General features: G+C 40.1%; 1 protein-coding gene across 2 annotated transcripts in view; it reads left to right on the top strand.

Annotated features, from left to right (window-relative positions):
- Positions 1-20,666, top strand: part of EXO1 (exonuclease 1) — a 34,545-nt gene extending 13,879 nt beyond the window's left edge. Inside the window, exons 10-15 of one of the 2 annotated variants that reach the window (XM_057315498.1) lie at positions 2,891-3,116; positions 6,739-6,982; positions 10,908-11,484; positions 14,099-14,200; positions 16,487-16,680; positions 19,534-20,666. In XM_057315498.1, coding sequence (XP_057171481.1) covers positions 2,891-3,116; positions 6,739-6,982; positions 10,908-11,484; positions 14,099-14,200; positions 16,487-16,680; positions 19,534-19,675 — 1,485 coding nt within the window. In that variant the 3' untranslated portion in view covers positions 19,676-20,666. Of the gene's footprint in view, positions 1-2,890; positions 3,117-6,735; positions 6,983-10,907; positions 11,485-14,098; positions 14,201-16,486; positions 16,681-19,533 lie in introns of both variants that reach the window. The other variant, XM_026487571.4, reaches the window with a different exon arrangement.
- Positions 20,667-26,323: the final 5,657 nt, after the last annotated feature.

The raw sequence follows: 26,323 nt of genomic DNA on the forward strand, positions 1-26,323 counted from the left end.
GTTGTTCTTTCCTCTTTTATTTCCTTTTCTAGAACTGCTCTTACTTAGATGTGAGATTTCCCAGTCTTTGACTTTCTCTCTCATTCGTGTGGAGATGCTTGTCTTCCAACTTTGTGCTACTCAGTATAGTAGCGCGTAGCTACCTGCTGCTGTTTAAATTAATTCACATTGAATAATTTTTAAATTACTTCTTTACATTGGCCACGTTGCGAGTGGCTAACCACATTGGACAGAACAGAACATTTCTGTCACTGCTGAAAATTCTGTTAAATTTTTTCTACTATCATTTTCTTATGTCAGGGTGCTTTCTTTAAAATTCTGTGTCATGGGGGCGCCTGGGTGGCTCAGTCGGTTAAGCGTCTGCCTTTGGCTCAGGTCATGATCCCAGGGGTGCTGGGATAGAGCCCTGCATCGGGCTCCCTGCTCAGCGGGAAGTGTGCTTCTCCCTTTCCCTCTGCCTGCTGCTCCTCTGCTTGTGCTCTCTCTGACAAGTAAATAAATAAAATCTTAAAAAAAAAGATTGTAATGGATCTCTCTGAGAATATCAGTTATAATTTCTTGCACATTTTCTGCCCTTCTCTGCATTCTGTTTGCTCTGAATTGTTATTTTGCCCTTTTCTCTTTCGTGGTAGAGACTTTCTTCAAACATCTGAAGCTTCTTGTCTAGCTGTTCCTATTTGAGAGAGACACCGAGCAGCTGGAGAAGATGTGTGAAGGACTGGGGCTTCTAATCTTGGCCTTTACTCTTCGGTGATCTGGTTGCCAACAAGCTGGCTTGATTTTGTTTTCTCTGCACAGTTCCATTTTTCCAGAAAGGGATCCTCCAGTTTCTACTTAGCGCATGTATATGTGGCAGTTTGTATTTTGAGAACAGGTTAGGGAAGGACAGTTGGGTGGGCCTTTCATTTGACCTCTGTCTTCAGACAAATGGATTTTCCCATCTTCTGAAGTGCCTGCTGTTTCTGGGTTTCACCTGACCAGTTGCTCTGGTTCTGAAGGCAGGTAGATGAGTTGACTGTAAGGTCAGGTGGAAGATAAGGGCCAGGGGTCAAATAATCCCCTTCTTAGCCCTCCCCCATATGCGGCCTGCATGGTACCTGGTGCCTTAAATCCCTTAGCTTTTCTCAAGTTTGTATAGGTGAAATTGACTCCCCTTTGGGATTCTTTTCTGCAGACACGTGGGCTTGATCTCTCTTCTGTTAAGTTCTTAAAATTTCTCTGTCTGTACTCTGTCTTCACTTTGGTTTGGACCATACAGCTATCTCCCAGTTTTACTGCAGATCGAGTTTATCTGCTTATTGTTTTAGGGAGATGGTAATCAAAGGAAGGGGACTGAAAAGTGTTTACTCCGCAGGCTTCTTTACACATTTGAATTACTGCTATTATTATAATTTCATCAGGAATGATTCTTAAGTTATTCTTTTGTCTCAGAAACTCTAAAATAGTTGCTTGTGTTGAATATGTCCAGACATTGACGAGAATGTAGTGGCTCACTAAGAGCACCATCCTTTTGCAGAGAAATTTCTGTAGGAACCATTAATTGTACCAAACTAATTCATTCTTTTTGTTTATCTAAAATTTGTCCTCCCAGGCTGGCTTTCTACTTGCCTGTTTCTCTCTCTCTTTTTTTTTTTCAGTAAAACTATCAATGGGATCTAATGCCATGAGTTATTATTATGCTTAAGCTGTTTTTCATAACCATTCACTCAATTATTCTGAATAACCTTCCTTGTTAATTTTGAAAGCAAAGTATCCTGAATAATGTCACCTTGTTTTATTTATTTTTATCCTTTCTTTGAGAGACTTCGATTAGATTCCAAGTTTAGGTGGGATTTTTGTCGAGTGGAATTCGTGCCCTAAGTACCAGCATTTTTTTATGCCTTAGTTAATTTTTCCCTTTGCCTCTCTGCTCTATTAGAGCATCATTGCTATCCTCTTAATAGATCACATATTACAACATGCTGTCATTGTGAATAGCTTATATTAGCATTAAGAATGATTGCATACCAGCGCTTTCTGGCAATAAGTCTCTTTCTCAGAGAAAGTTTTATTCAAGACTCAGTGTAGATCCAGGTAGCTTTCTGTTTGTCCGTATTGTCCACTACAGATGACACCAAGTATGGGTCACATGGAAACTAGAGTTTTAAATTAGATCATTTTGGGGGCACCCGGGTGGCTCAGTCAGGTACGCGTCTGCCTTCGGCTCAGGTCATGATCTCAGGGTTCTGGGATCAAGCCCCACATCAGGCTCTCTGCTCAGTGGGGAGTCTGCTTCTCCCTCTCCCTCCTTTTCCTCTGTGTTCTCGCTTTTCCCTCTTTCTTTCTTTCTCTCTCAAATAAATAATCTTTTAAAAAATAAAAATAAATTAGATCGTTTTGGTTTAAATTCAACCACACTTTAGAGATGGGATGGCTGTTTACTGTAAATATACGGTTTTATGGTTTTAATGATCAGGTTCTGTATAAAGGGTAAGTGACTATTAAGAGGCTTATTGCCAGATCATTATTAAACTAATTGGGATTGTGTTTTGAAATAATACTCAAATTTTAAAAGTATTTTGTTGTGGCCACATTTCTTCAAGTGTATTTTCATTTCTTGCACTGTTCAGGAAGATTCACTTTTTATTTCTTAAAAATGAACTAACAAGGTCATTTGACCTTCATTAGAAGAGAAACAGACCCAGGAGTACAAGACACATTTAATGGAAAAGTGTAGTCCCATGAAAGTAGAAAATGTTAGAAAAAGTAGAAAATGTTATTTAGAGAACAGATATTTCATCAAAAAATGTTCAAAAGAGTAAACTATTGCTTATAATTTATGTTGATAGAGAGGGAAATGATTTGGGTATTTTCCTCCTTCAAGTAATCCTTTTCCTTTTTACTGTTGTAGCCTGCCCAGTCAAGAAGTCAGAGTTGGAATGACAAAACATGTCAGAAGTCATCTAATGTTAATAGCATTTGGCATAGGAATTATTGCCCTAGACTTGAGCACGGTGTTGTTTCAGATGTTAAAAGACTGAAGGAAAATCCAAGTACTGTGGGCATTGAACAAGTGATCAGTATTAAAGGGTTAAATCTTCCAAGGAAGTCATCCGTTGTGAAGAGACCAAGAAATGGTATGTATTTTTGCTTGTGGTATATATTGTGAAATTTTAGTGAGTATTGATCACATTTAAAAAATCTATGACAAACCCAAGGTCACTAAGATTTTTCTCCTGTTTTTTTTCTATAACTGCTGTAGTTTTAGCTTTTAGATTTAGGCCTTTGATCCATTTTGAATTAATTTTTTCATATGGTGTGAGGTAAGGATCAAGGTTCACCTTTTTTGTATGTGGCAATCCACTTGTTCCACCATTTGTTAAAAGATTGTCCTCTCCCCATTGAACTGCCTTGGCACGTTTGTTGACAATCAGTTGACCTTGACCGTATATACATGTGAGTCTGTTTTGGACTCTGTCATTCTGTATCGTGGGTTTATTTGGTTATCTTTATGCCAGAACACCATTTTAATTATTGTAGCTTTATAGTAAATCTTGGAATTAAGTAATTTCAGTCTAAGTTTAATATATAAGTCTTAAGTTCGTTCTTTTTTTTGCAAAGTTGTTTTGGCTACTCTGTGCTTTTCACAATTCCATACAAATTTTAGAATCAACTTGTCAATTCAAAAATAAATAAGTAAAGCCTGCTAAGATGTTGATTGGAATTTAGTTGAATCTGTAGATCAGTTTGGGGAGAATTGACTTCTTGCCAAGATTGGGTTTTCTGATCCATTTACTTAAGTCTGTCATTTAGTGTCAGCTGTTTGGTTTTTAGTGTCTGACACACATGTATTGTCAAATTTATCCCTGCGTTTCAGATTTTTGATGCTACTGCAAATGGTGTTTTAAATACTGACTTCTAATTGTTCATTGCTAGAATCCATTTGACTCTTGAACGACAAGAGTTTGAACTGCGCAGGTCCTCTTACATGTAGAATTTTTTTCATAAATACAGTGTAGTAAATGTGTTTTCTCTTTATGACTTTCTTAATATTTTCTGTAGATCACTTTATTATAAGAATACAGCGTATGACACATATACAAAATATGTGTTAATTGGCTGTCTCTCTTGTCACTAAGTCTTTTGGTCAGCAGTAGGCCATTAGTAGTTAAGTTTTTAGAGAGTCACAAGTTAGACACAGATTTCTGACTCTGGAGGGGGTCAGCCCGTAACTCTCCTGTTGTTTAAGGGTCAACTGTAGGGTTGATTTTTGTATTTTCATCTCCTGTCTGGCAACCTTGTAAATCCATGTGATCAGTTCATAGTTATCTCTTTCATAGACTCCATGGCATTCTGCAGAGACGGTCAAGTCACCTGCAGATAAAGACAGTTGCGCTTCTCCTTGTTCCAGACTAGATGCCATGTGTTTGTTCGGTTTTTGTTTATTTGTTCATTTTATTCCCCCTCCTCCCTTTATTTCTTTTTTTTGTCTTCTGGAACCTCCAGTACATTGCTGAACAGAAGTGCTAAGAGTGGGGAAAAGTGTTTTATTTTTATCATAGAAGATGTGTAGAAGTAGAAAGACTGATTATAATCTGGTCCTTCTCTCTTCTTTCCCTCAGACATGAATGAATGAAAGTCTAACAACAAAACAAGCCCTTTGCAAAAACCTGTTCGCTAATGCTTTTGTTTTTCAAATTTAGGTATAGATTATTCATGTTTTGTCAAACTGTATTGATTCCTTGTGAGCATAAATCTTTCCCAGATAATATGTCTGGACCTTTGTCTCCTCTTCTGAAGTGGGAGCTGCACTGCCTCTTCACAAATGTCCGTGTGTGTTATGTACGGTAACATCCGCAAGCCCCTGGTCGCCAGCAAGCACACTGTGCCTGTTCGTCCCTTCCCTTCGGTCCCCATGAGGATGAGCTGTTTTATGTAGAGAACTCATTATCTCTAAGTTCTTTATGTCACAGTCTGCTTTGCTCTAACTGCCACCTGTCAATGGATTTTGTGCCCTGGGCTCACACACAAACACAAAATAAAACTGTAAGTTTTTTTGCCCTCTTTTAGTTGACGGCCCTTCATGTGTTCAGGGATAGCCACTGTGATGCTCCTGAATTTCTTTTCCAGGCTAAAAGTTGCTTACCTACCCAGGCTGTGCTTTGGATACAGTACAGATTTTGATAGTTGTGCGACTATTATGGAGAGTGGTTGTTGAAGTGTGTGGTCTTCTTACCACAGAGCACAATAAGTGTTTAGAATTGTGTCACTATTTCAGCCCTTCACCCAGAGACTATGCTTATGTGATTGCAAACTGAGATAGCTTTTGTTAACATTCCTGTCGTTTTGCTGGCATTTACTGAGTTGATAATCAAAATCCACTAGTTGTTGTTAAGGCAGGTACAGTTATATTTTTAAACTTAAAAGTGGATTAAATTATCTACTGGTACAATCAATTCGTTATAATCCATTGTTCTGCCTTTCTCGAACAATCTTTGTGTTGTCTACTAACAGGTGGGTATTCTCTGTGTCACCTGGAAAGGAGAGAAGGATCGCTCCTCGTGTCTCAGAGTTTTGAATAGATAAAACGTGTTTGCTTATATAATGTTTAACGTACGGACGTCGAGAGCACTTAGGCTGGATTCCAGACTGCTAGTCGCCTGCGGTCTTGTGGGGCCCTTCAGTTTGCTGCAATTCCCTTAACTCCTCTCCAGTTATTCTGCTCTGTCTTGTCCACTAGGATAAGATGAGAGACGCTGACGTGTCCTGCTCAGCATGTAAATCCGTGGAATTCCCCCAAACAGCTAGTCTAACAGCCTTATCACAGAAGGAAAATGCGGTTTAGCTTGGCGTGGCCACTTCTTGGAGAAACCTTACTGAGGACCCTACAATGTTTGTGTTTTCTTCTTCCCTAAGGACCACAATTCTCTGCATAATCAACAAATTAAGGCTCTTATAAGCAAAATCAAATTTACAGATCTGTAGCTTCTTAAACATCTGTGTATTTTTAAATTTGAGGTACCCTCTTCTTGTCTCTAGTATGTGGTACCCCCAACCATTTTACTGTTCTCCTAGGTAGTGAGCACTCACTCCCACATGAGTGGGAGCTGTTCAGGCTGAGAGTTAGTTGTAGTTGGACTGATTTCATACACCCACGTGCTGTCTCTGTGTTGTTGCCTATGTCAGGTGTCAGCCGACTGTATTGCTTAATCTTATGGTTTATTCTGCTGCCGTAGAGCACATGGGTCACACAGGTCTCTCGGGCCCCATAGCTAGGCGGTGAGGACCAGAACTATAATGAGGTTGCCTCACTGTGTGATGGTCACATGCACGTCAAAGGTGGTATAGTATCGGTGGTGTGTACGTGGTTGCTGGTTTTACTGGAACATTTTAAAAATCAAACGGGAAATCATACATTGACATATAAATTGCCTTCATTTTTTTATTCAGAATCAAGCCTTTAGTATCAGAGGTAAATAGCCTTACAGAATTGATTGTATCCTGAAATTTTGGTTTCGGTAATTTCACATTAAATCATACAAACAATTGACATTACATCTTAACTAATCTGTGAAGTTATAAATAAAACAGAGCTAAGGGAAATTTTTTTCTTTTGAGTCATTCTTGTGAGTCCTTTTGTGATGCATCGTTAAAGAAATAAGACTTCATCCTTAGGACAGTGAGATGTGCGCTGTAACATTAAGGCTGAGTCTCCACACCGAACAAAGATTTACAGACCATTTTGTTTTTATTTAGAAGAGCTGTCAGAAGACAACCTGCTGAGTCAGTATTCCCTTTCATTTGCAAAGAAGACCAAGAAAAATAACTGTGAAGATCCTAAGTCCTTGAACTCTTCTGAAATGCTCATGCCTGACCTGGAGGATGGAAGTACTGTTAGAAAAAATGGGAGCGCAGCACCTCCGACGAGAAATAAATTTGCGGCATTTTTACGGAGGAAAAATGAAGACGGTGGAGCAGTTGTGGTCCCAGGGACCAGAAGCAGGTACAGTCCGTCCTTGTGGGCTTGTGTGTCTGTTGTACGCCCCCTTCGTCGGCCCTTGTCCAGTTGTCCCAAGTAAACACTGATTCCGGGCTGTCTGTGCAGAGCCTGGCTTCGGCTGTCTACCATCTGTGTTGTGTGTCGTCTGCGTCCCCACGTAAATGCACATCTGTCCGTACTAAAGCAAAATAAGAATGGTAGACTTACATTCTGCATTAGAAAAATTCTGTTCTGGACCGTCCCTTGCTGCTTTGTTTCTACTGGTTTTTTTTAAAAGGTAAAGACAATTTTGCAGAGTAGTTTTTTTTTTAAGGTTTATTTATTTTAGAGAGAGAGAGAACATGAGCAGCAGGAGGGACAGAGGGAGAGGGAGAGAGAGAATCCCAAGTGGACTCCCCACTGAGCACGGAGCCCAAGATCATGAACTGAGCTGAAATCAGGAGTCAGATGCTCAACCGACTGAGCCACCCAGGCGCCCCAGATGATTAGAGTTCTTACATTAACTAAGAACCTAACACTCTACTAGGCGTTGGGTTACAAAAATGAGAGACATAGTGTCTGTTGAGAAGCTTGTAGTGTAGTCGCAAAAATAGGTCCATAAAGAAAACTTGTACAGTGTGGTAGGTACAGCAAAAGTACGCCTAAGGCGTTCTGGGGGCATTAAAGGGACGTCTCCTGCTAAGTGGGTGCTTGGAAAGGGTCAGAGGGAAGGGGCAGGTGTCAGGTGCCATTGTAAAGAATGGAGCCTCTACTTCCGTGTGGGCAGAGGCATGGAGCAGCCACTTGGCTGTCGACCGCCTCTGTTACTACTCCTGCCAAAATGTAAGTCTGCTAAAGGATGCTGATGGAGCAGAACTAGGAGGCCAGTTCATGGAAGGTTTGTAAGCCAGGCTAAGGAACTTCTAGACTGTAGAGGTGATAGGACCTATTTGGACGGTTTTAATCAGGGGAGGGGTATGACTTGATTCCTGCTTTTGATAGACCGTTCCAAGTGTGCTATGAAGGATGGATTCCAGAAGGCCAAAAGTGGAACAGAAAGATCAGTTAGGCTGTTCTGTAGTCCCTGTGAGTATTGATGAGATTTTGGAGTTGGTATAATGTAGGTGTTAGGAATTGGGACCCTGGGATTGGACCACCTGGAGTCGAGTCCTGTCCTGTCACTCATGAGATGTTTGACTCAGGCACGTTAACTTCTGGGTGCTTCAATTTCCTCTTTTTCAAAAACGGGGCCAACAGTTATGACAACCTCAGGGCCATTGAGAGGATCACATTGTGACTATACGTAAAGGTGCCTAAAACAGCACCTGATGGATGGAAAGTCCACAATGACTAGCTCTTATTTTATGGTCTGGCTGGAGGCACTACACTGAGCAGCAGGAAGCTGCAGTGTCAGAAGTTACTTAGGCATGACCTGGTAGCCCTAAGAGAAAACTGATCAGCCCTCACATCCCTCTGGAAGACTTAGAACGGATGTGTTCTTCAAGTTGAATACACCAGGCTGCGGCCAGTCTGTCCAGCCCTGACGGTGGGAGACGGCTGTGAAGGAACCAACTGCTGGTCATCCCTGAGCCGTGCTGTAGGTGGTGCTCCAGACCCTTCTCCCATTGGGCCTTGTCAAGAAAATAGTCACATCCTGATTAAATGGTCATTCTGATTCTGCCTGTACTAGTCCCTCTCACTGAAGGTGCTTGTTAGCAGTGGAATGATGAAAAACGAGGCTGCAGACGTTGGAGAAGGCATGATGCATGCCGATGACTACATTCTAGAAAGTCAGCTTTCCTCACTTGCAGAAAATAAAATTTCCCTTTTCTGTCCTCGATGTCCAGCTTTCCTCTGAGGACAACTGATGAGGGCCGTGTTTGCATGTGTCCACAGGGCTGGCCTGGTCACCACACGAGCTTGGTGAGATACCCACTCACAGCTGCACATCCCCACTCTCTGTAGTTTAGGTCGATGTGTCACTGATAAATTGTTAAGAGCTGCTTGGAGAAATGAATTTTTTTTCTCCATCAGTTTGCTGTGAAATAATAGTTGTAAGTCTTTTTCTGACCTGGTGGTATAGCAGCATCTAATAACCAGATAGGATTAAATTAGTTTTCTTCGCTAATTTTCAAAGTTGTGTAATACACTCCGTGATTTCTCACTGCAAAATTATGAGATATTCAGGGTCGCTGTTATTTTCTCTATTTGGGGTTCAGACGTTGAGGCTCCGAGGGGTTCAACAACTTTCCCACGGTGGTGTTGTCAGTACCAGCGACGCAGAACTTCCTGGTCCCCGTCAGCGTGCTGGGTGGAAAGGAGCTAAGAGTCGTGTTGGCCTGGATGCGAGTTCTCACTGTGCCGTTGAATTAGCAGAGGGACCTTTCACACACCACTGCTTACCCTGAGCCTGGTTATCTATAAAGTATGGATGGTCATACTGCAGGCTGCTCTGGAGCCTAGCAGAAGCATTTCAAGGCCCTGACGCAGCGCCCAGTCACGAATACGTATGCAAGGATTTACTATCACCCCGCTCTGTAATGTGATTTACACTTCACACACGGTCACCCGCTGCATCAAGGTAATGCAGCAGGAGCTATTACATATGCCAGGGGTGGTCTCCATCCCGTCTGGTTTTTGGAAGTCTGCTTTAACTCTTCTTTATTACATAGATACTTATCCTAGAAACATGCCAGTTTGTCTTTTGAGACCTAGAAATAGAAATATCAATTAAGCAACACTGTAGGCTAATTGGGAAGAAGTAGCCGCGATCTGGGAGGGGTTCTGGCTTTTAATTCTGCTCTCCAGCTGATTAATTTTATAACCTTGGGCACTGCCACTTTATTTTCTCTTACCCATGAAATAATACATGGAAGACTATTTGGATATCATAGGGGTTCTTATTTACTTAAAAATGAATTATGTGATCAGACTGGCAGCTCCTGTTTTGTGCGTAGTGAATAGCCTAGTAAGACCTTTCCTTCCATGGACCGCTTGCTTCCTGGCCCGTACCCACACCTCCCTCAGCCGGGGATTTGATAAAGGATAGAGGGGATTTTTACTCTCCAGCATGTAGTAAATCGTCTGTTTATCATCTTAGATTTGAACTAATGCTTATTAAGGAGATAAATTCTCTTTAGGTTTCATATTGATCTGATCATTTATTCTGGGAATTTCCTTTTTTACCTAAAAACTCTCTGAGTACATCTTCTCTGTCATGATACTGATCTTTCTTTTGTATTGGAGTGTTTATAAGTGATTTTTTAAAGCTGCCACACTAAGTAATACCTCTTATTAATACAGAATTTTATGATAGATGTGGAAGTCATAACCTCAATATTTAAAATAGCGGAAAAGTTTATAGGGCATTTATTTAAAAAACTGGTAGAGTACGTACCACTACAAGTTCCCAGATGGTTTGCTACTAGGAGATAAGCTAAGATGAAGAGTAAGTGGCTAATTTCTTTTATTTTGCTTACAAAATAATAGACAGTAGTGGTAAATTGTCCCTTCTGTTGTATATTTCCGTAACTCTTCAAGTATTTGTCAGCCGTGTGTTAGCTGCTAGCGTAGGTGCTGTGAACGGTACCCATCCTCGGGGAGCTTCTAGTCTGTCTGGGGGTTATTACATAAAGGTCAGGGGGAAAAGACCTATGTGACAATTAGGTGTAGATAAAATATGCAGGTTCCAAGTACATGTATGTAGAGAGGACTGCTTTTAGGAAGGCTGTCTACAAATTCATCGTATAAATAAATTTCTAAATGTGTGAATGTCGGTATAACCAAAATTTAAGCTTTCAAGTTCTGTTTTGTCTTTATTTACAAAATTACGTATTTATGAGAATTTTCTTGAAGAATCTAGACCGTTTTTCATTTTCTGAATCTTAATCACCTTTGTGGGGAAACTCTAAAATATTTATAGGTTCTTTCTCTTGTGTTTTTCTGGTAGGTTTTTTTGCAGTTCTCTGGATTCTGCCGACTGTGTACCCGTGGAAGCAAGCAGCGAGCCCCTGGAGGAAAGTGCTGTCACGGAGAAAGAGACCAGTCTAAGTGAGTCAGAGGGCTTAGACGGCCAGGAACTGGCTGGGTCAGACGTAGCGCGTCGCTCAGGTGATCCGATGGCAGACGAGGGAGCTGTGATGACTGACAGTGAGTCTCAGTCTTCTGAGACCAGCAGGTTCACCAGGACCATTTCACCACCCACTCTGGGGACACTCAGAAATTGTTTTAGTTGGTCTGGAAGTCTTGGAGACTTTTCACGAGCTTCAAGCCCTTCTCCAAGCCCTTCTCCAAGAGCAGCGTTGCAGCAGTTTCGGAGAAGGACTGACCCCCCCACAGCTCCGCCGGACCAGAGGGAAGTGTCCCATGCGTCTCAGTTCAAGAGTGGTGATGGCTCAGGTGATGTCGCGCCTCCCTTACGGCTAGTGGGGTGGTCTCCCCAGTCTCAGGAGAGCGCAGGATTCTCGCCACACAGTTTAAGTGCGTCAAAACTCTCTCAGCCTTCTAGTAAGGATTCGGATTCAGAGGTAAGTCCCGTTATGAAGCCTTTGTTTTCAAATCCATGTGTAAGAGAAAATAGGGTGTTAATCAGGTAATTGGGGAAATGTTGCCTATGTTTTGGAAATAATTGGCTGTCCGAATTTTTTATTTTAGATCTTACTTATAGAAGGTTCACATTCTATTCATCTTAAGGACTTCTCTGTATGTTCCTATTTTAAACTCGCACCTTTAGTCTAACCCTGTGTTTCCTGAGTCACTATGAGCTCCATCAATAGGTATCTCAAGTTGTGCGCAGTTAAGACGTAAGCAGAATGATACATTGTAATACATTTAGTATTTAATTCCTTAATATACTCTTGGATTCAGATAACATTTGAAACCTTATAAGGAGATGGCCTTATTAATTTGCTGGTGTTTATCTGAAGCTTCAGTACTTAGAAATATGTTTTCATTTACTCTACTTATTCTTGCTACACTTCCCCTTCTAACAAAACAAAACAGTAATACATGTGATTTTGTTACTCTGTTTTAAGTTAATAAAAGCATCGTAACCATTTTTTCCTTATTTATAAAATATCTTTTAGTCTGACCTAAGTCAGAACTTCAAATAAGTACTGCTCATGAGCTCCAGTTATATTGTCAGATGGCATGATAGCTCCTTCATGTCCGAGTCCCCTCAGCCTCACCCGCAGAGCATACTTCACTCCATCCTCACGACTCCAGTTACCAGGTTGTAAGAACAGTTATAGCCGCGGTACTGTTTGGCAGAAGGTTGATGACCCCGAACATTGAAGAGTATCTAATAAATCAGGAGAGCTTGTATTTATCAAAAGGAAAATATTTTATTCAAGTTCCCAAAGGAAACGTGAGTTCTATTGGACTCAAACTGCAGATAAAAGCTAACTTAAAATGTGAGCACAAATTGTTTTCACTTGGAGAAAGCAGAAATCAGTTAATGTATTGAATCCAAAATCTGTTCCATGTGGTGTTTGGGTTTTGAAGGTACTCCAGGCCCAGCCCAGGGCGGCCTCTGAGACTCCTGCTTTTCTTTCTCCGTTCACGTGCTTGGGCTTCAGTTCATCCAAACTGGTCTGGAACCCCGTTGCTTTTTCACCCAAGCCCGCATTGTAATACCCTCACTTTCGTTTTGTGCTTCACACTGCATTCGCTCTTGGCCCCAGGCCGGTGCCCCCACAGCGCTGTGTCTTGAACATCTTTCATAAAAACATCACCACCTATTTGAGAACACTCTTGGGTCTGCTGAGCTCGTTCTGGAGGTGGCTTTTCCGTTTTTCCAGCGACCTCTTCCTGCTGCACTTTGTAAGCTTTTAGCCACGTGTTGCTGAGAAGCCTTCCCAGCTCACAGGCTGTAGGCTGTGCATGCTGACGGAACTTCCCACATTTCTGACTTCCACATAACCGTTTTTTGTATCTCTCGCCACCAGATGGAGTAAACTCCTGTTAGGAAAAACAAATTGTTAATTCTCAAAAAATTAGAACACTAACAGGTAACATAAAATTATAGAATCTTTCTTTGATTCAGAAAATGTTTCAGAAAGCCACAATACTATTGGGCTTCATATTTAATACTAGTTTTCACCGAATGGCTCTGAAGAAAATATTTCTCTAGTGGAGCCTTCCATCGGTAATTCACTGTGAAAAGCAACAACCAGAGATTCTAATGTGTGTTGACTTCATTGGCCCTGTTTGAGGTGAATTGATCTTTGGACCTTACTCATGACCTTTATTTTAAGAAATTTAACATCTGAAACTAACGTATGTCAACTACACTTAAAAAGAAGAAAGAAAAAGAAACAAATGATTTATCTCAGAGTCAGCACAACTGTTAGCTGGAGTGAGGAATATTGGAATTTCTGTAAGTTACAAACCAGTTAATGGAGTGTTTTTCACTTTGGGGTTATTTTTTTAAGTATATAACACTGTAAAGAATCCCAAAATAATTTTTTTTAATCCTCTTGAAGAATACAGAAATGTAAAGTCTTCTGAATCTTCCATTCATTGTTCTTTTTTTGTGACTTTTGTGGGAAGCCACATTATTCTGTCTATAGAAAAGCTCTACAGGATGGGGTAGCCCGAGGCGAGATCTCAGGCTCATTGTGAAAGGTAATTTCACTTGACACAGTGTTGCTGCTTCTTGAAAGTAGATCTGCCCCATTCTTTTCTTCAACGTTGAATGAACACGTTTCAAAATTAAAAGATGTGGCTGCAGTGGTTCCACTTCTTACAGCTAGTGATTTCTGAAAACCGTCAGCCGGGCTCGGGTAAACCAGTAACATTATAGTAGGTTTGTCTTACTTGACTCAGCATTTTGACAGGCTCCCAGAAGGGTTAAGAAAGCCTTCAAATGTAACCAGATACTTTATTTTATACAATTTTCTTTAGCCAAAGCATCTTGCTAGTTTCTTCAGTGAAACTTGGGGGAAACTAGCAAACACCGTTTCCGCATAGATTCGTTTCTTTTCCTCTGCTCCATGTATTATACCTTTCTGAGAAATTACATTTTTATTTATACTGATTTTCTTGTTTTACTTGTTTTATGTTTTGTTGAATATGGGTTAGTTGTCATAAAGAATCCACAGTCAAAATCTAATTTTTTTTTTTTAATCTGGGGTAATCTAGGAATCTGACTGCAATATGAAGTCACTTGATCAACGAGGTAATCTGAAATCCAACCTACGTTTATCTCCGTTTTTGAAAAAAGACACACCTCTAAGAAACAAGGTAAAACGAACAATTTTTTTAAAATGTCAGAAGCAGTGTATGTTTATTACCAGAAACTGGGAAATACCAACAAAATTAAAAATTAAAATGCCTATATTTTTATTTACAAGAAAAACGTCTACTTTCAGTCCTATTAGGGCCATGTTTATGCCTGATTGCGGGTGGTGAAGTTGTGAAACCCTTATCCTCTCTTGCAGTATAACGAGCTTCTACGGATTACTTATAATGATGAGCAATATGCCTTTGTAGGAGTTTAGCTAATTCCCTTACATTTGTCATTTACCCTAAACATGTTTTATTGCAGCAGACACTGCTGCATCCAAGATCCCATGGATAAGTATTTAGTATCATTTTTGATTGTTTCATAGGGGTGAATTCCATGGACTGGTATTACTGGCCCATACAGTTTAAAGCTTCGATATGTGTTGCCAAAAGACCTTCTTGACACTGTATATCCAATAAGCCAGGTTTTTTTTTTAATCAAAATATATAAATATTTCCATGACTGCATAGTGAAAGCTCACAAGTTAAGGCATATTTTATATATTATATTAAATGTTCTTGCCCGTTAATATGAAAATGCTCATTTCTAACTCAAAAATGCACAAAAGATATAAATAGTACAAAAGAAAAAGTACACAATGATTGATTAATATATAAAAGCATGTATAACCTCAGTAGTAGTCAAATAATGCAAGTTAAAATAACGAAATGTAATTTCTTACCTCTCAGATTTTCAAAACTATTTTTAATTTTAATTGTACTCATTTTTATGAGTAGTGTGTGAAATAATCACAAATTAATTGTGTATAAATTGCTCTGCCATTTCAGGAAAGCAATTTGAACAAGTTTAAATAATTCAACCCAGTAAGTGCATTCTAGGACTCAAGTCTAAGGAAATAATGAGCGTTTAAGTACATGAATACTTACCCTGCATTGGTTATAATAGTGAAAAATTGCAAATAGTCTAAATATCTAAAAATAAGGGAGTGAATTATTAAATACATAATTGGTTTTTGGTGGGTACCGGTGAATTTTTTTCTTTGTCATGCTTTTCCATAGTGGACACATTATCTTTCTAGTAGCATAAAAACTTCTTTAAAATTTCATTAAGTGGGCTGCATATCCATTTGAAAAAAAGATCCCATCTCATACTATATAAATATAAATCCTGAATATTAAACACTTAAATGTAGAATATGTAACTATAAGACTGTTTTTAAAATCTTTGAGTGCAAAAGGCTTTTTCAGACCTCACTGCCTTGGAAGGGAGTCCGTATTATTTTTGAGTAAAGAGGAAGAACATGAAGTTGTGGTATTGCTGCTTAAATACCCAAACTACTCATGCACACCATGTGTGTTTATATAATCATAGTAAAAAGTCTGGAAAGATACCAGATTATTTTCAGTGACAGATAGGACTGGAGATGTAGAAAGTACTTTCCCAAAAGAAGTTATGTCTAGACATTAAACTGTCATATTATTATTATTATTACTCTCAGAAGTTTTTGCAGGGTTCTAGCTGTCACTTCTGTTTTGGTGAAAACTCCCCAGATGGACCTTCCCTCTTGCTCCCCAACATCCATCTTTAATATCTAAAATGAAACTCACCCTTTTGTTGTTGTTATGCCTCAAACCAGTTCTTCTCAGAACATTTTTTATTTTCATCTGCTACATAATATTATATTATTCTTTGTCATTTAGTTTTAAAATCTTAGGGTCCTTTTTCTTTGTATCTGCCAGATCGATCCTTCTTCTGCAGGGGGGGAAGAAAAACAACCACGCGTGTGTACCTATCCAAATTCTAATGTTTCTTTCTTTGTCTTGTTTTGTGCTCTCTCCCTTCTCCCCTCACCAGCATCCCAGATCAAGATTTCCTCTTTCATGTGTGAGCATTCCCGTTCTTTTTACCTCCTCTGGCAACTGCATCAATATGAAAGCCTTGTTTTATATACTTCACTCTTACTGTCCTAAAGAACAACAACAAAATGTCGATGGCTCCCTGTTTCCCATAGGATAAAAATCAACCCTTGGGTAGAAAAAGCTAAATGTCAGTAGAGATCTGTTTGAACAACCTATTCAAAACAAAATTCACTTCTACATGTAAACAGGAAAACTATCCAAGATAGATTATTAAGTAGAACTAAAACATAGTAAGTGAAAACAGACATTTTTACACACTGCTTATTGGTTATTTTTCTATTGTAATGTGCAGAGAGTAGTTCGAAATTAACTGTAGGTCGTTGTTTGAACAGAACAGTATTAAAAGGGGTATTTGCTCTGCAGGTTCCTGGGCTGTATAAATCTAGTTCTGTGGACAATCTTTCTACAACCAAGATCAAGCCTCTAGTTCCTGCCAGAGTCAGTGGGCTCAGCAAGAAGCCGTCAGGTGTCCAGAAGAGAAATCATCATAATGCCGAAAACAGGCCGGGATTACAGATAAAAATCAATGAGCTCTGGAAAAATTTTGGATTTAAAAAGTGAGTTTCCTTGTTACTTACTCTAAGATAGGATAAATTATTATTTTTTTGTAATTTCTATCCCTTTTCCCAATTCTTTCTGTTTTCATAGGAGTCCATTTTGTTTTCTCTTACTCTAAGAGAGTTATTTTACTGTATTCTTTTTAGCTGACTCCTTTTTAAGTGTATTTAACTTCAATGTCTATACCTTCATTTCGTGAAAATGTGACAAACTAAAAATCCTCCGTTCTTGTTCTGGCTTTGGAGTCTGTTGTTAAGCAGGTGACTTTTTCTGGCCTAAGTGTCTTTGCTTCTTTCCTTTCAAGTCTCTCAGGTTTGTAATGAAAATAAAGTTGTTTTAGACATGAGGGTGGGAAGGTAATGCTGTATCATATTTCTTGATTTAAAGCAATTTGTTTCCTTAAATCATCATATCTGAAATGGGGGAATCACTGAGTGTATGTGATGATTGTGCCAAATTTCTAATGTATGGGGCAGACACTGTTTTAAAAGAGCTGACGCCCTGTATATCTCCCTTCCTTGAGCCACACGGTACTTCCTTCCATTAGACGACAGAATTAGTCTCAGAGTAGCTATGATTTATAACTAATTTATTCTCTTGTTCTTCTCAATAAAGCAAATGTGCTAAGAATGAGGGGCAGGTTACATGGAGGGTGGGATTAAACCTTGCCACGGTCGGATGAGATTGTATGAGCAGAAACACTTTGTAAATAACTGCTGGACACAAGTATTTTTTATCTGTGTGAAGTCGAGGGTGAAACCATACAGCAGCGGTTCTCAGACGTCTGCCTTCAGACACCTTTACACTCTCAAATCATTGAGGGCCCAAAACACTCGGTTTATGTGGGTTATATCTGTCAGCATTTAACTTAGAAATTAAGACGGGCTTTTTAAAATATTTATTTTTAAATAACAATGATGAACCCATATTAAAATCAATAGTATTTTACTACAGAAAATAACTTTTCCAAAACAAAACAAAAAAAAAGTGGAGTGACTTTTTTTAAATTTTTGCAAATCTTAACTGTGGCTTACTAGAACTGAGCTGGGTTCTTACGTCTGCTTCTGTGTTTGGTGTGTTAGGAGAGGTTGTTTTGGTTGAAGTGTAGGAAGAAAATCTGGCTCCGCACACATTTCTGTTTGGGAAATGTGTAATTGAATAGACTTTTTATTTAGCTGTAAATTTTCTACCTTGACATTATACCAAAATTCAACAAATGATGGTTTCTTAAAGGTAGTTTCAATATCAGATATGAAGCCAAGTCTACCGACTTTTCATGGTCTGTGTTCTGTTACACTCCTTTGGCCCGTCGTGCACCGAGACTGCGTCTTTTACTCGTGCGTGCATTGGTCATTTAGAAAATGCTGGTTTATTGAGTTGTGTTTGTCTTCCAAATGTTGACGCATTTCGTTATACAATATAAAGAAATCACAGTCTTATAAGCAAAGTCTTTAAGTATTGGGAAGCTGGCAAGGGGCAGACACAGGTTTTCCAAAATTCTGACTTTCACTTGAAAGCTTGAATTTTATTGTTGGCAACAAATACTGTTAGTTGTTTCCTTGGGGGTAAGAACAGGCTCTCTTTGTTCATATTATTTATTTTTTAAAAATATTTTATTTATTTATTTATTTATTTGAGAGAGAGAGAGAGAGAGCACAAACAGGTAGGGGTAGAGGGAGAAGCAGACCCCCGCTGAGCAGGGATCCCGATGGGGGCTCCATCCCAGGACCCTGGGATCATGACCTGAGCCGAAGGCAGACGCTTCACCGACTGAGCCACCCAGGCGCCCTCTTTGTTCATGTTAGAGAATCCCTTTGCCAGATACCTAAATTTGAATGACCATGGTGTCACACGTGCTTTCCCACTTGGGATAACCGTCATACTTCCGTACAACACAAGCACCTCGTGTTGTGTTTCCCGTTTTGTCATACAGTACTACAAAGTTGAGAGGGTTGAGGGTTTAAATCATTAAAAAATTAATGATTTTTACTACTTCATCAAGAACGTTCTTAAGCGAGTGTACATTTTCTTTTTCAGTAACTACAAGTACGTGGAGCTGGAGGGTACAAGCGCCGCTGGTATTTCTCACGCGGTTTGGGGCTGGTGTCCTGACCGTGCTGAGTGGCCAGTCGCTTTGATTCGGTTCTGGTTCTGGGTGATCAGTACAAGTGTCAGCGCAGTGGGAAGGCAGATAGAGTCTAAGGACTCATATGAAATAGTTTTAATCCTGTAACCCCCTGAGAGGGTCTTGGAAATTTTTAGGGGCCCGTGGGCCATACTTGAGAATTGCTAGTTGAGGGTGCAAAGGTATTCCTAAGTGCCTTTTAGAAAATAAGACTTACTTGGATTTTTGTTGACAGGAGATAGAATTACCTGTGTTATCTTTGTAACGGGATGAATTTTTATAGACCTAGAGCTCCCTTCCAGCCAAAAAATAAGCTGGGGGGAGGGAGGAGTAAAAGACAGGGCTTACACCTTCCTCTGGGGGGAGGGAGGAGTAAAAGACAGGGCTTACACCTTCCTCATGCTTCACTTACGTGGGTGCTTAGCCAGACTTGAGAAGGGTGCTAAGGGGAAAGACTAAAGTTTCTTTCTCGCAATCGTTCTGCCTTAGCTCGTACATATTTAGTAGTGGCCTTGCACCTGCCTTGAAAGGTGACTTAGGAAGCAGGAAGGGGAACTAAGAAGCAAAACTCAAATTTTACTGCGATACTCAGAGGAGAACCTCAATGTGTCATATATTAAGACAAACTAAAAGGTCTTATCTTCATATACCTCTCTTTGGTCTAGGTAGATTATGCTATAATAATTGGTTCCCTAAAAGCACCAATTCATTTTGTTATATTTTGCAGAGATTCTGAAAAGCTGTCTTCTTGTAAGAAGCCGGATCCCCTGTCACCAGTCAAAGATAACATCCAGCTAACTCCAGAAGCAGAAGAGGACATATTTAACAAATCCGAATGCCTGCGTGTTCAGAGAGCAATATTCCAGTAAATGCGGGCAGCTGGGACGCTGGCGCCTGCAGAGAATATCAGTTTGAAGTGCTGTTTGGGAATGCAGCCGCTACCAAAGATTTACTCCTAGATGTGTGCCGCTTTTTAAATAGAGTACATTTTGTATATTAACTATGTAGTAATTTCTTTTGTTCAGCTTTTTATATTTTCATAAGAAGCTAAGTAGAGAAATCATTTTATTTTTGACAGTTTTTGGAAATTTTGATGTTTTGGGGCAAGTCTCCTGAAATTTATAAAAACCTACTCTAAAGATTTCTGTCATGTTGTCAAGTATAAGGATGGTAAATGAGAAGCCACAATTCTGTAATCATTTTATCCTGGAGGGAATCACTGTATTTCTCCAAGCTTTAAATTTTACCCCCTGCCTTTCCTATCTCTTTCAGGGTTGAATTGAAAATGAAGCTGCTGGCATGGAAGGGGTAGCTGGAAGGGTTAAAGATCACTGCCCACATGGGACAGTGCTCTGCTATCCCTGAAGGGTTTGCTCAGGTTATGGATTGACAGTGAAGGAAAACTGCTCTCAGCTTCCTGTGAAAAGAACTACTTACATTGTTAATATTCTTAAACTTCAAAATAGCCTGTTTTTCCTACTATGTTTTTTTTAAAGTGTGGACTGAAAATCCCTTAACTAGAGTCTTAGGTGTAATGTAAGATCCTAAAGCATCAGGGTCTGTGATGTGTACACACTGCAAAGACATAGGCAGGTACCTGGAGAGAGAACGAACCATGCAAGTGAATACTGGGAGGGAGGCGAGGGAGAGGGAAGGGGAAGGCAAAGGACGGATCTGGCAGACAAAGGTGCGTTACCTGAGATACAGAGGATAAAGTACAGCGATCTGGAGTATTTTAGTTTTAAAATAAGACTTGATAGAAGACTCTTGGATAGAGTCAGAATGGAACGAAAAACATAAGTTGTAAGAAACAGCATAAAAATTGTAAAAGAAATAAAAAACCAATCTGAAAAAGACCCAAAGAACACAAACAAATTCGAGCTCTCTGTGAATGTTTCCTGTTCTAGAACAAATTAAGAATGTGACTCAAACTTTGTCTACAAATGTTTATCTCCTCACTGACTTAAAATGCCACTTAAATGACAGAAAAGGAATAAAACAGTATAAATCCATAAAGGTTAACAGAGGAAAGAGACATCAGGCAAGGAAACAGATGGATAAGTGGTAAGTGATTTAGCAAAGAAATGATCAATTCCGCAGTGGTAGAAGCCAACAGGAAGCAGACATTTAGATGGGCTCCGTAAATGGAAACATGCAGCTTCCTCCAAAGCCAGGGGCTCGAGCTGAGTCTGAAAATGGAACTGGCTGAAAACCTTCAAAAATAGTGTGGGAGGAGGGGAAGATGGCAGCAAGGCCATAGTTTTCCTGTCTCCGAATCCCCACATAACAGCAACTGGACAACAAAAAACCTGTGAACAGCATTACAACAAATTTAAGTGCCGGCATCCTTAAATGGCAAAGTATAAGTGGATGAAGACAAGCCACCAAGAGCCACAAGTCCCCAGGATGGAAAAGCAGGGGAAGGCAATAGGGCATTGACTGGACCTGAGAACAGAACGTTAGAATAACCACTAAAACACACAGCAGGTCAGGCTGGAGCTGGGAGAGGCTTTCCCATTCCCGCGGTGAGTGAGTACAAGGGGCGTCGGAAGGAACCAGCTGGTCTGGTCCACGTGAACTGTTGGAACCAATCTGCCGAGTTGGCCAGGGCTCCTGGGATGGGGTCCCCCACAGAAGAGAAACTGGGGAGAGGAAGACCAATATTGAGCAGGACAGGGATAAGAGAAGCAAAGGAGAGGAGGCTGAAATACAAGTGGAAGGAGGAACCGGTGACCAACAAATCTCAGCAAAATTAGGAAGTTAACAAATATTGAAGATGGGGACAGAGGTCCAATATACAGATAATAGTCTTTGAAGGGGAAAAAATGATAATTTCTGAAAACTTTACTAATTAATATTTTGAAACTTTTTTTTCTTAAAGTGCATTTTTTAAAAAACAGAGAATAGAGCATAAGCAGGGGAAGGGGCAGAGGGAGAGAGAGAAAGAGAATCTCAAGCCAACTCCGTGCTGAGTTCAGGAGGGCGAGAATGCCCTGAGCCAAAATCAAGAGTTGGGACACTTAACTGACTGAGCCGCCCAGGTGCCCTTTAGCGTGCCCTCTTGTACCCAAGATTATTGATCCAAAACATGCAGCACCAAGACTAACAAAGTTAATTTTAAAAAAGAAGAAATCCTTGGGGTAGGCAAAAACAGCAGGTGACGAGGGAAAAGTTAGATGATCATCAGACTTTTCCATAATTATTCTTTGTGCTTGAAGAAAATGGAGTAACATTTTGAACATACCCCAGGGAAAATGCAAGAATTTGGGGGATAGGGTTCCCTTAAACTCTTCTTGAGGAATCAGAAAATGAGCTCCATTAGAAGACAAAATAACTAGAGAAATAGCACTGTAAAGACTAGTGGTGAGCATTAAACATAGTCGCCTGTACAATGAAAAACTGGAGTTCCAAGAGTATGGTATGCAATGGCTATACATCCAGATGATAGAGTACAGCTAAAAAGGGGGGAAAGCACGTGCAGAAATATTTGCCGTAGCTGATGGTAGTCTGATAGTGTTGTTAGGACTTGGGCATATAATGTGGGGTAGAATAAATGGACATTTATGGGATATTTCAATTCATCCCCTGTTTTCTTGAGAACCAGAATTCTTGATGTGGGAAAGAGGAGGTGAAGATGTGGGTTATTTTTTTTTAAATACCTGTAGTTACGAATCTGAGTTGGAAGTAGTGGTAGAAACAAGCATATATAAAATATGTCTGTATATATATACTCCTTATGCATATATGCTACATGTATACACGCTGAAGAGACCTAGAAAAAATCCAGTACCAATAAGCATTACTCAGTTTGTAGTCTTAAAATACCATCTTTTTAATCAAAGGAAACCAGAGCATCTTGACAAAAAAAAAAAAAAGTCTGGCAGGAAATATAGAAGAAAAGCCTAGAATATCTTATTAAAACAGAAGCTATCACAGACTACTGTATAATTTCATAAAGACGTAGGAGCCAGCTCAAACAGGTCCAAACATGGCTAAATTTGATCGTGAAAAAGGATAATAATTGCAACTTACTGAAACACAAACATGAAAGATAACTGATCACCTATTCATTATCTTGAAAACGGGGAAATGGAGATATCAAGCATTTTCCTGTCTTTCCTCTGGACTGTACCACTAGGTATCCAAGCAGCAGCAGAAGGGGGGTGGAAAACACGTTTTGATGTTCCAATAATGAAAAAGAAACGTGATTATATCACTATTTTGCAACACCTCGTGGATGGATGGATTTAGACATTGAGCATCAGCTGCCATTAGTATTCCAGAAGGAGACACCCAGGTGTGTTATGCGTCTTAGTGAGAGAACCCCGCATCCTCTATAGTTTTGCCAAGGGATGGGAGGGGAGGCTGATAGTGCCTCTGGGTCCCGCTGCCAAAATGCAGAAACAAACAGGACAGAGAAACATGTGGAGCTTACGTGTGCAATGAGCACAATCCACACGGAAACCACAGGTTTAATACCCTGGGATTTTCAACAGATAAATTGTAAGGAAAGGGATAAGGAGGGAAATTCCATTATTTTTTCTTTAAATGGACAAAATGAAACTAGATAATGTAAGGATGCACACCTTGTTGATAGAACTAGAGACATACAGGGGCGCCTGGGTGGCTCAGTTGGTTGTGGGTCTGCCTTTGGCTCAGGTCATGATCTCAGGGTCCTGGGATCCAGCCCCATAAGGGGCTCCCTGTTCAGTGGGGAGCCTGCTTCTCCCTCTCCCTTTGCCCCCGGTCGTACTTGTGCTCTCTGTCTCTCTCTCTGTGTCAAATAAATAAAATCTTAAAAAAACAAAACTAGGGACAAAGAAGTGATAACTAAAATTCAGGATAGTGGCTACTCTAGGGGAGAGGGAGGGCATTGATGTTAGGAAAAAGTACATGGAGGGGGTTCTGGGAGTGGCTGGCAAAATTTTATTTGATGACTTGGGTATAATGTATAATAGGGTTTGTCCTATAATAACACAATAGCTTACGGAGCTATCCTTATAAAGTGTTAGCCTTATAATAAGCTATTTATTTTGTGTGGTTTTCTGTTTTATAATAACTTTTTAAAGTAGTGACTCATGTTGACGATGTAATCGACTGTAAGACGCACCATTATTTTACGGTGTTTTGTTTCAAGATTTCATTTATTTGAGAGAGCAATACAGAGCTAATGAGAGAGAGCACAAGCAGGGAGGAGAAGGAGAAGCAGGCTCCCCGCTGAGCAGGGAGCCCAACATGGGGCTCAGTTCCAGGACCCTGGGATCACGACCTGAGCCAAAGGCAGACGTTTAACCCACTGAGCCAACCAGGTGCCCCACCATTGTTTTAGTTTTTTCATTGAAAGAGAAAATCTATTTTAAGACACTATTTTCGAGAATGTTACAAAGCATACCTTAGAATAGATGAAATGCAGCAATTAGACACCACAGATCTTGTGCCTCATGCACAAAATCCAGCAGCTATCCTCACTTCCCAAAGACTCGAAGCTTACTCTGGACAGTCAGCACCAGACAGCCTCTGCTCGTGAAAGAACTGGAACGCAGTGGAGGGAAAGATGGTGTGTGGCTCTGGAAAGAAGGAATGACAGAATAAGCTAGAGTGTGATCCCCCCGACCCATCTCCCTAATACTTAGCTCCCATTCTCACTTCTCCCACTGGGATCCCAATTATATTGTGTGAGACTTTCAAAATTGTCCCACAAGTCTTAACACTGTTGTGTTTACTTTCTGCTTTGCTTTTCTCTGTTTTCAATTTAGGTAATTTCTACAGATTCATTTTAAGTTCTTTCCTTGGCTCTTTACTGTGTTTTTGGTTTGTATTTCCAGCATTTCTCTCTCAGTCTTACAGTGTCCATCTCTCTAGTGACGTCCCCCATCTGCTCATGCCTGTTATCCACTTTTCCCACTAGAACGCATGTTAGCCCATAGTTATTTTAAATTCCTTGTCTGCTATTTCCAGACTTGTCTGGGTCATCTCTGAGTCTGGTTCTGTGTCTTGTGTGTTTAACAGTTTTCTTTTGCCGTGTGTGTGTGTGTGTGTGTGTGTGTGTGTCACAGTTTTTCACCAAATGCCATCTACGTTGGTACAGAACTGTAGTGACTGTCTGTGCCTGGAAGTGGCGTGCCTCTTCTCCCACGGGTGGCTAGAGTGGGGCATTGCTGAGGACTAGTCAGGAGTGTAACAGGGTTGGACTTGTTGTTACTACGAGTACTGTGGGTGCACCACAGACTTCATACTCCTCTAGCGTTGCCTGTGGTTGGGCGCTGCTCCGTTGCCCCGTCGTGTTGCTGTTTTCATCAGCGTTCTCACCGTAGCCTGGGTGTCAGCCTTCCTCAGGCACCTGTGGCTCAGAAGGGCTCTCTCCTCTCCAGCCGTGGGCTTATGGGGCCTATTTGGTGCTGTTTGATGACTAGGTGCAGCCTCGAGGGTAACACTGTTATTAAATGTGACAATTCTATTAGATTTTACAATCCACTCTACAATAAAGGCATTATCCTCCTTTGTTTCTCAACAACTCCCAGCAAGATCCTGGCAACATGGTCAGTGTCCCACATCCCTCTAATTAAGTGACTTCTAGCCAGCAGGCACTGTACATTGTACGGTCACGACTTTCTCAACACATTTTGGTGTTTATTTGTCGACTTACGGTTTAGGGGATTGAAGAGGTCCGGTTAGAAATCAGAAGACTCGATATGTAATTCTGACTTTGCCTAAAATAAGTGACTTTGGGTAAACTGCAGAACCTGTGTTGTTCTCTTTTTTCTCGTGGGACAAACATGAGGGGTTGACCCGTAAGTCAGACATTGCAACTCCAAAATTCTGTGAACAAAACAACACATTATTTCTGAGTGACCTTAAAGGCTGTTCCGTGAGCTCCACAAGAGGGCATGTTGCTTCCATGTTGCTTAACGTCTGAAGCGCCTCTCCCAGCTCCGTTAAGTCTATTTTAAAAATCCTCTTGTGCAGTGTTTCACTTTTATTTCTTTTAATTATACAAATAGAGCATAAGTATATTTTCACTTATAAAAATTCTAACATTATGGACCAGCTTCAAGTCTCTTTTGATTCATACCCCCTCCTAATCCCCTGTCCCTATTGTATCAGGTCAGTGGGTCATCTTTTATGATGTTTTGTTTTATGTGGTTTTTAAAACGTGACTTCCACAACTAACATTTTAAAATCTGCGTGTGATTTGAATATTTATTCTGTTAATATACATAGATTAACTTATTTTTAATTACTCTCTTTAACACCATAAGATGCAGGTCATCATTTACTTGTTTCTTAATGACTTGTAGGTGGTTTTTTTTTTCAGTATTGAAACATTTCCTCAAGTATTTCAAGTACTACATTTTGAAAAAAGTAAAGAACCTCGCAAGAGTTCATGGTAATTAAGATTTTAAAGCTAATTTTTTAACCAAAGTAGGAATATTTTAGTAATTTTACTACCCACAAAAATCTATAGTCTATTTACAGAAAAGGGACTAGAAGGGAAAAGCACTTGACAGCCGTCCTTG

The sequence above is a fragment of the Ursus arctos genome, unplaced genomic scaffold (assembly GCF_023065955.2).
Source record: "Ursus arctos isolate Adak ecotype North America unplaced genomic scaffold, UrsArc2.0 scaffold_2, whole genome shotgun sequence".
In the NCBI taxonomy this organism is placed as follows: Eukaryota; Metazoa; Chordata; class Mammalia; order Carnivora; family Ursidae; genus Ursus; species Ursus arctos.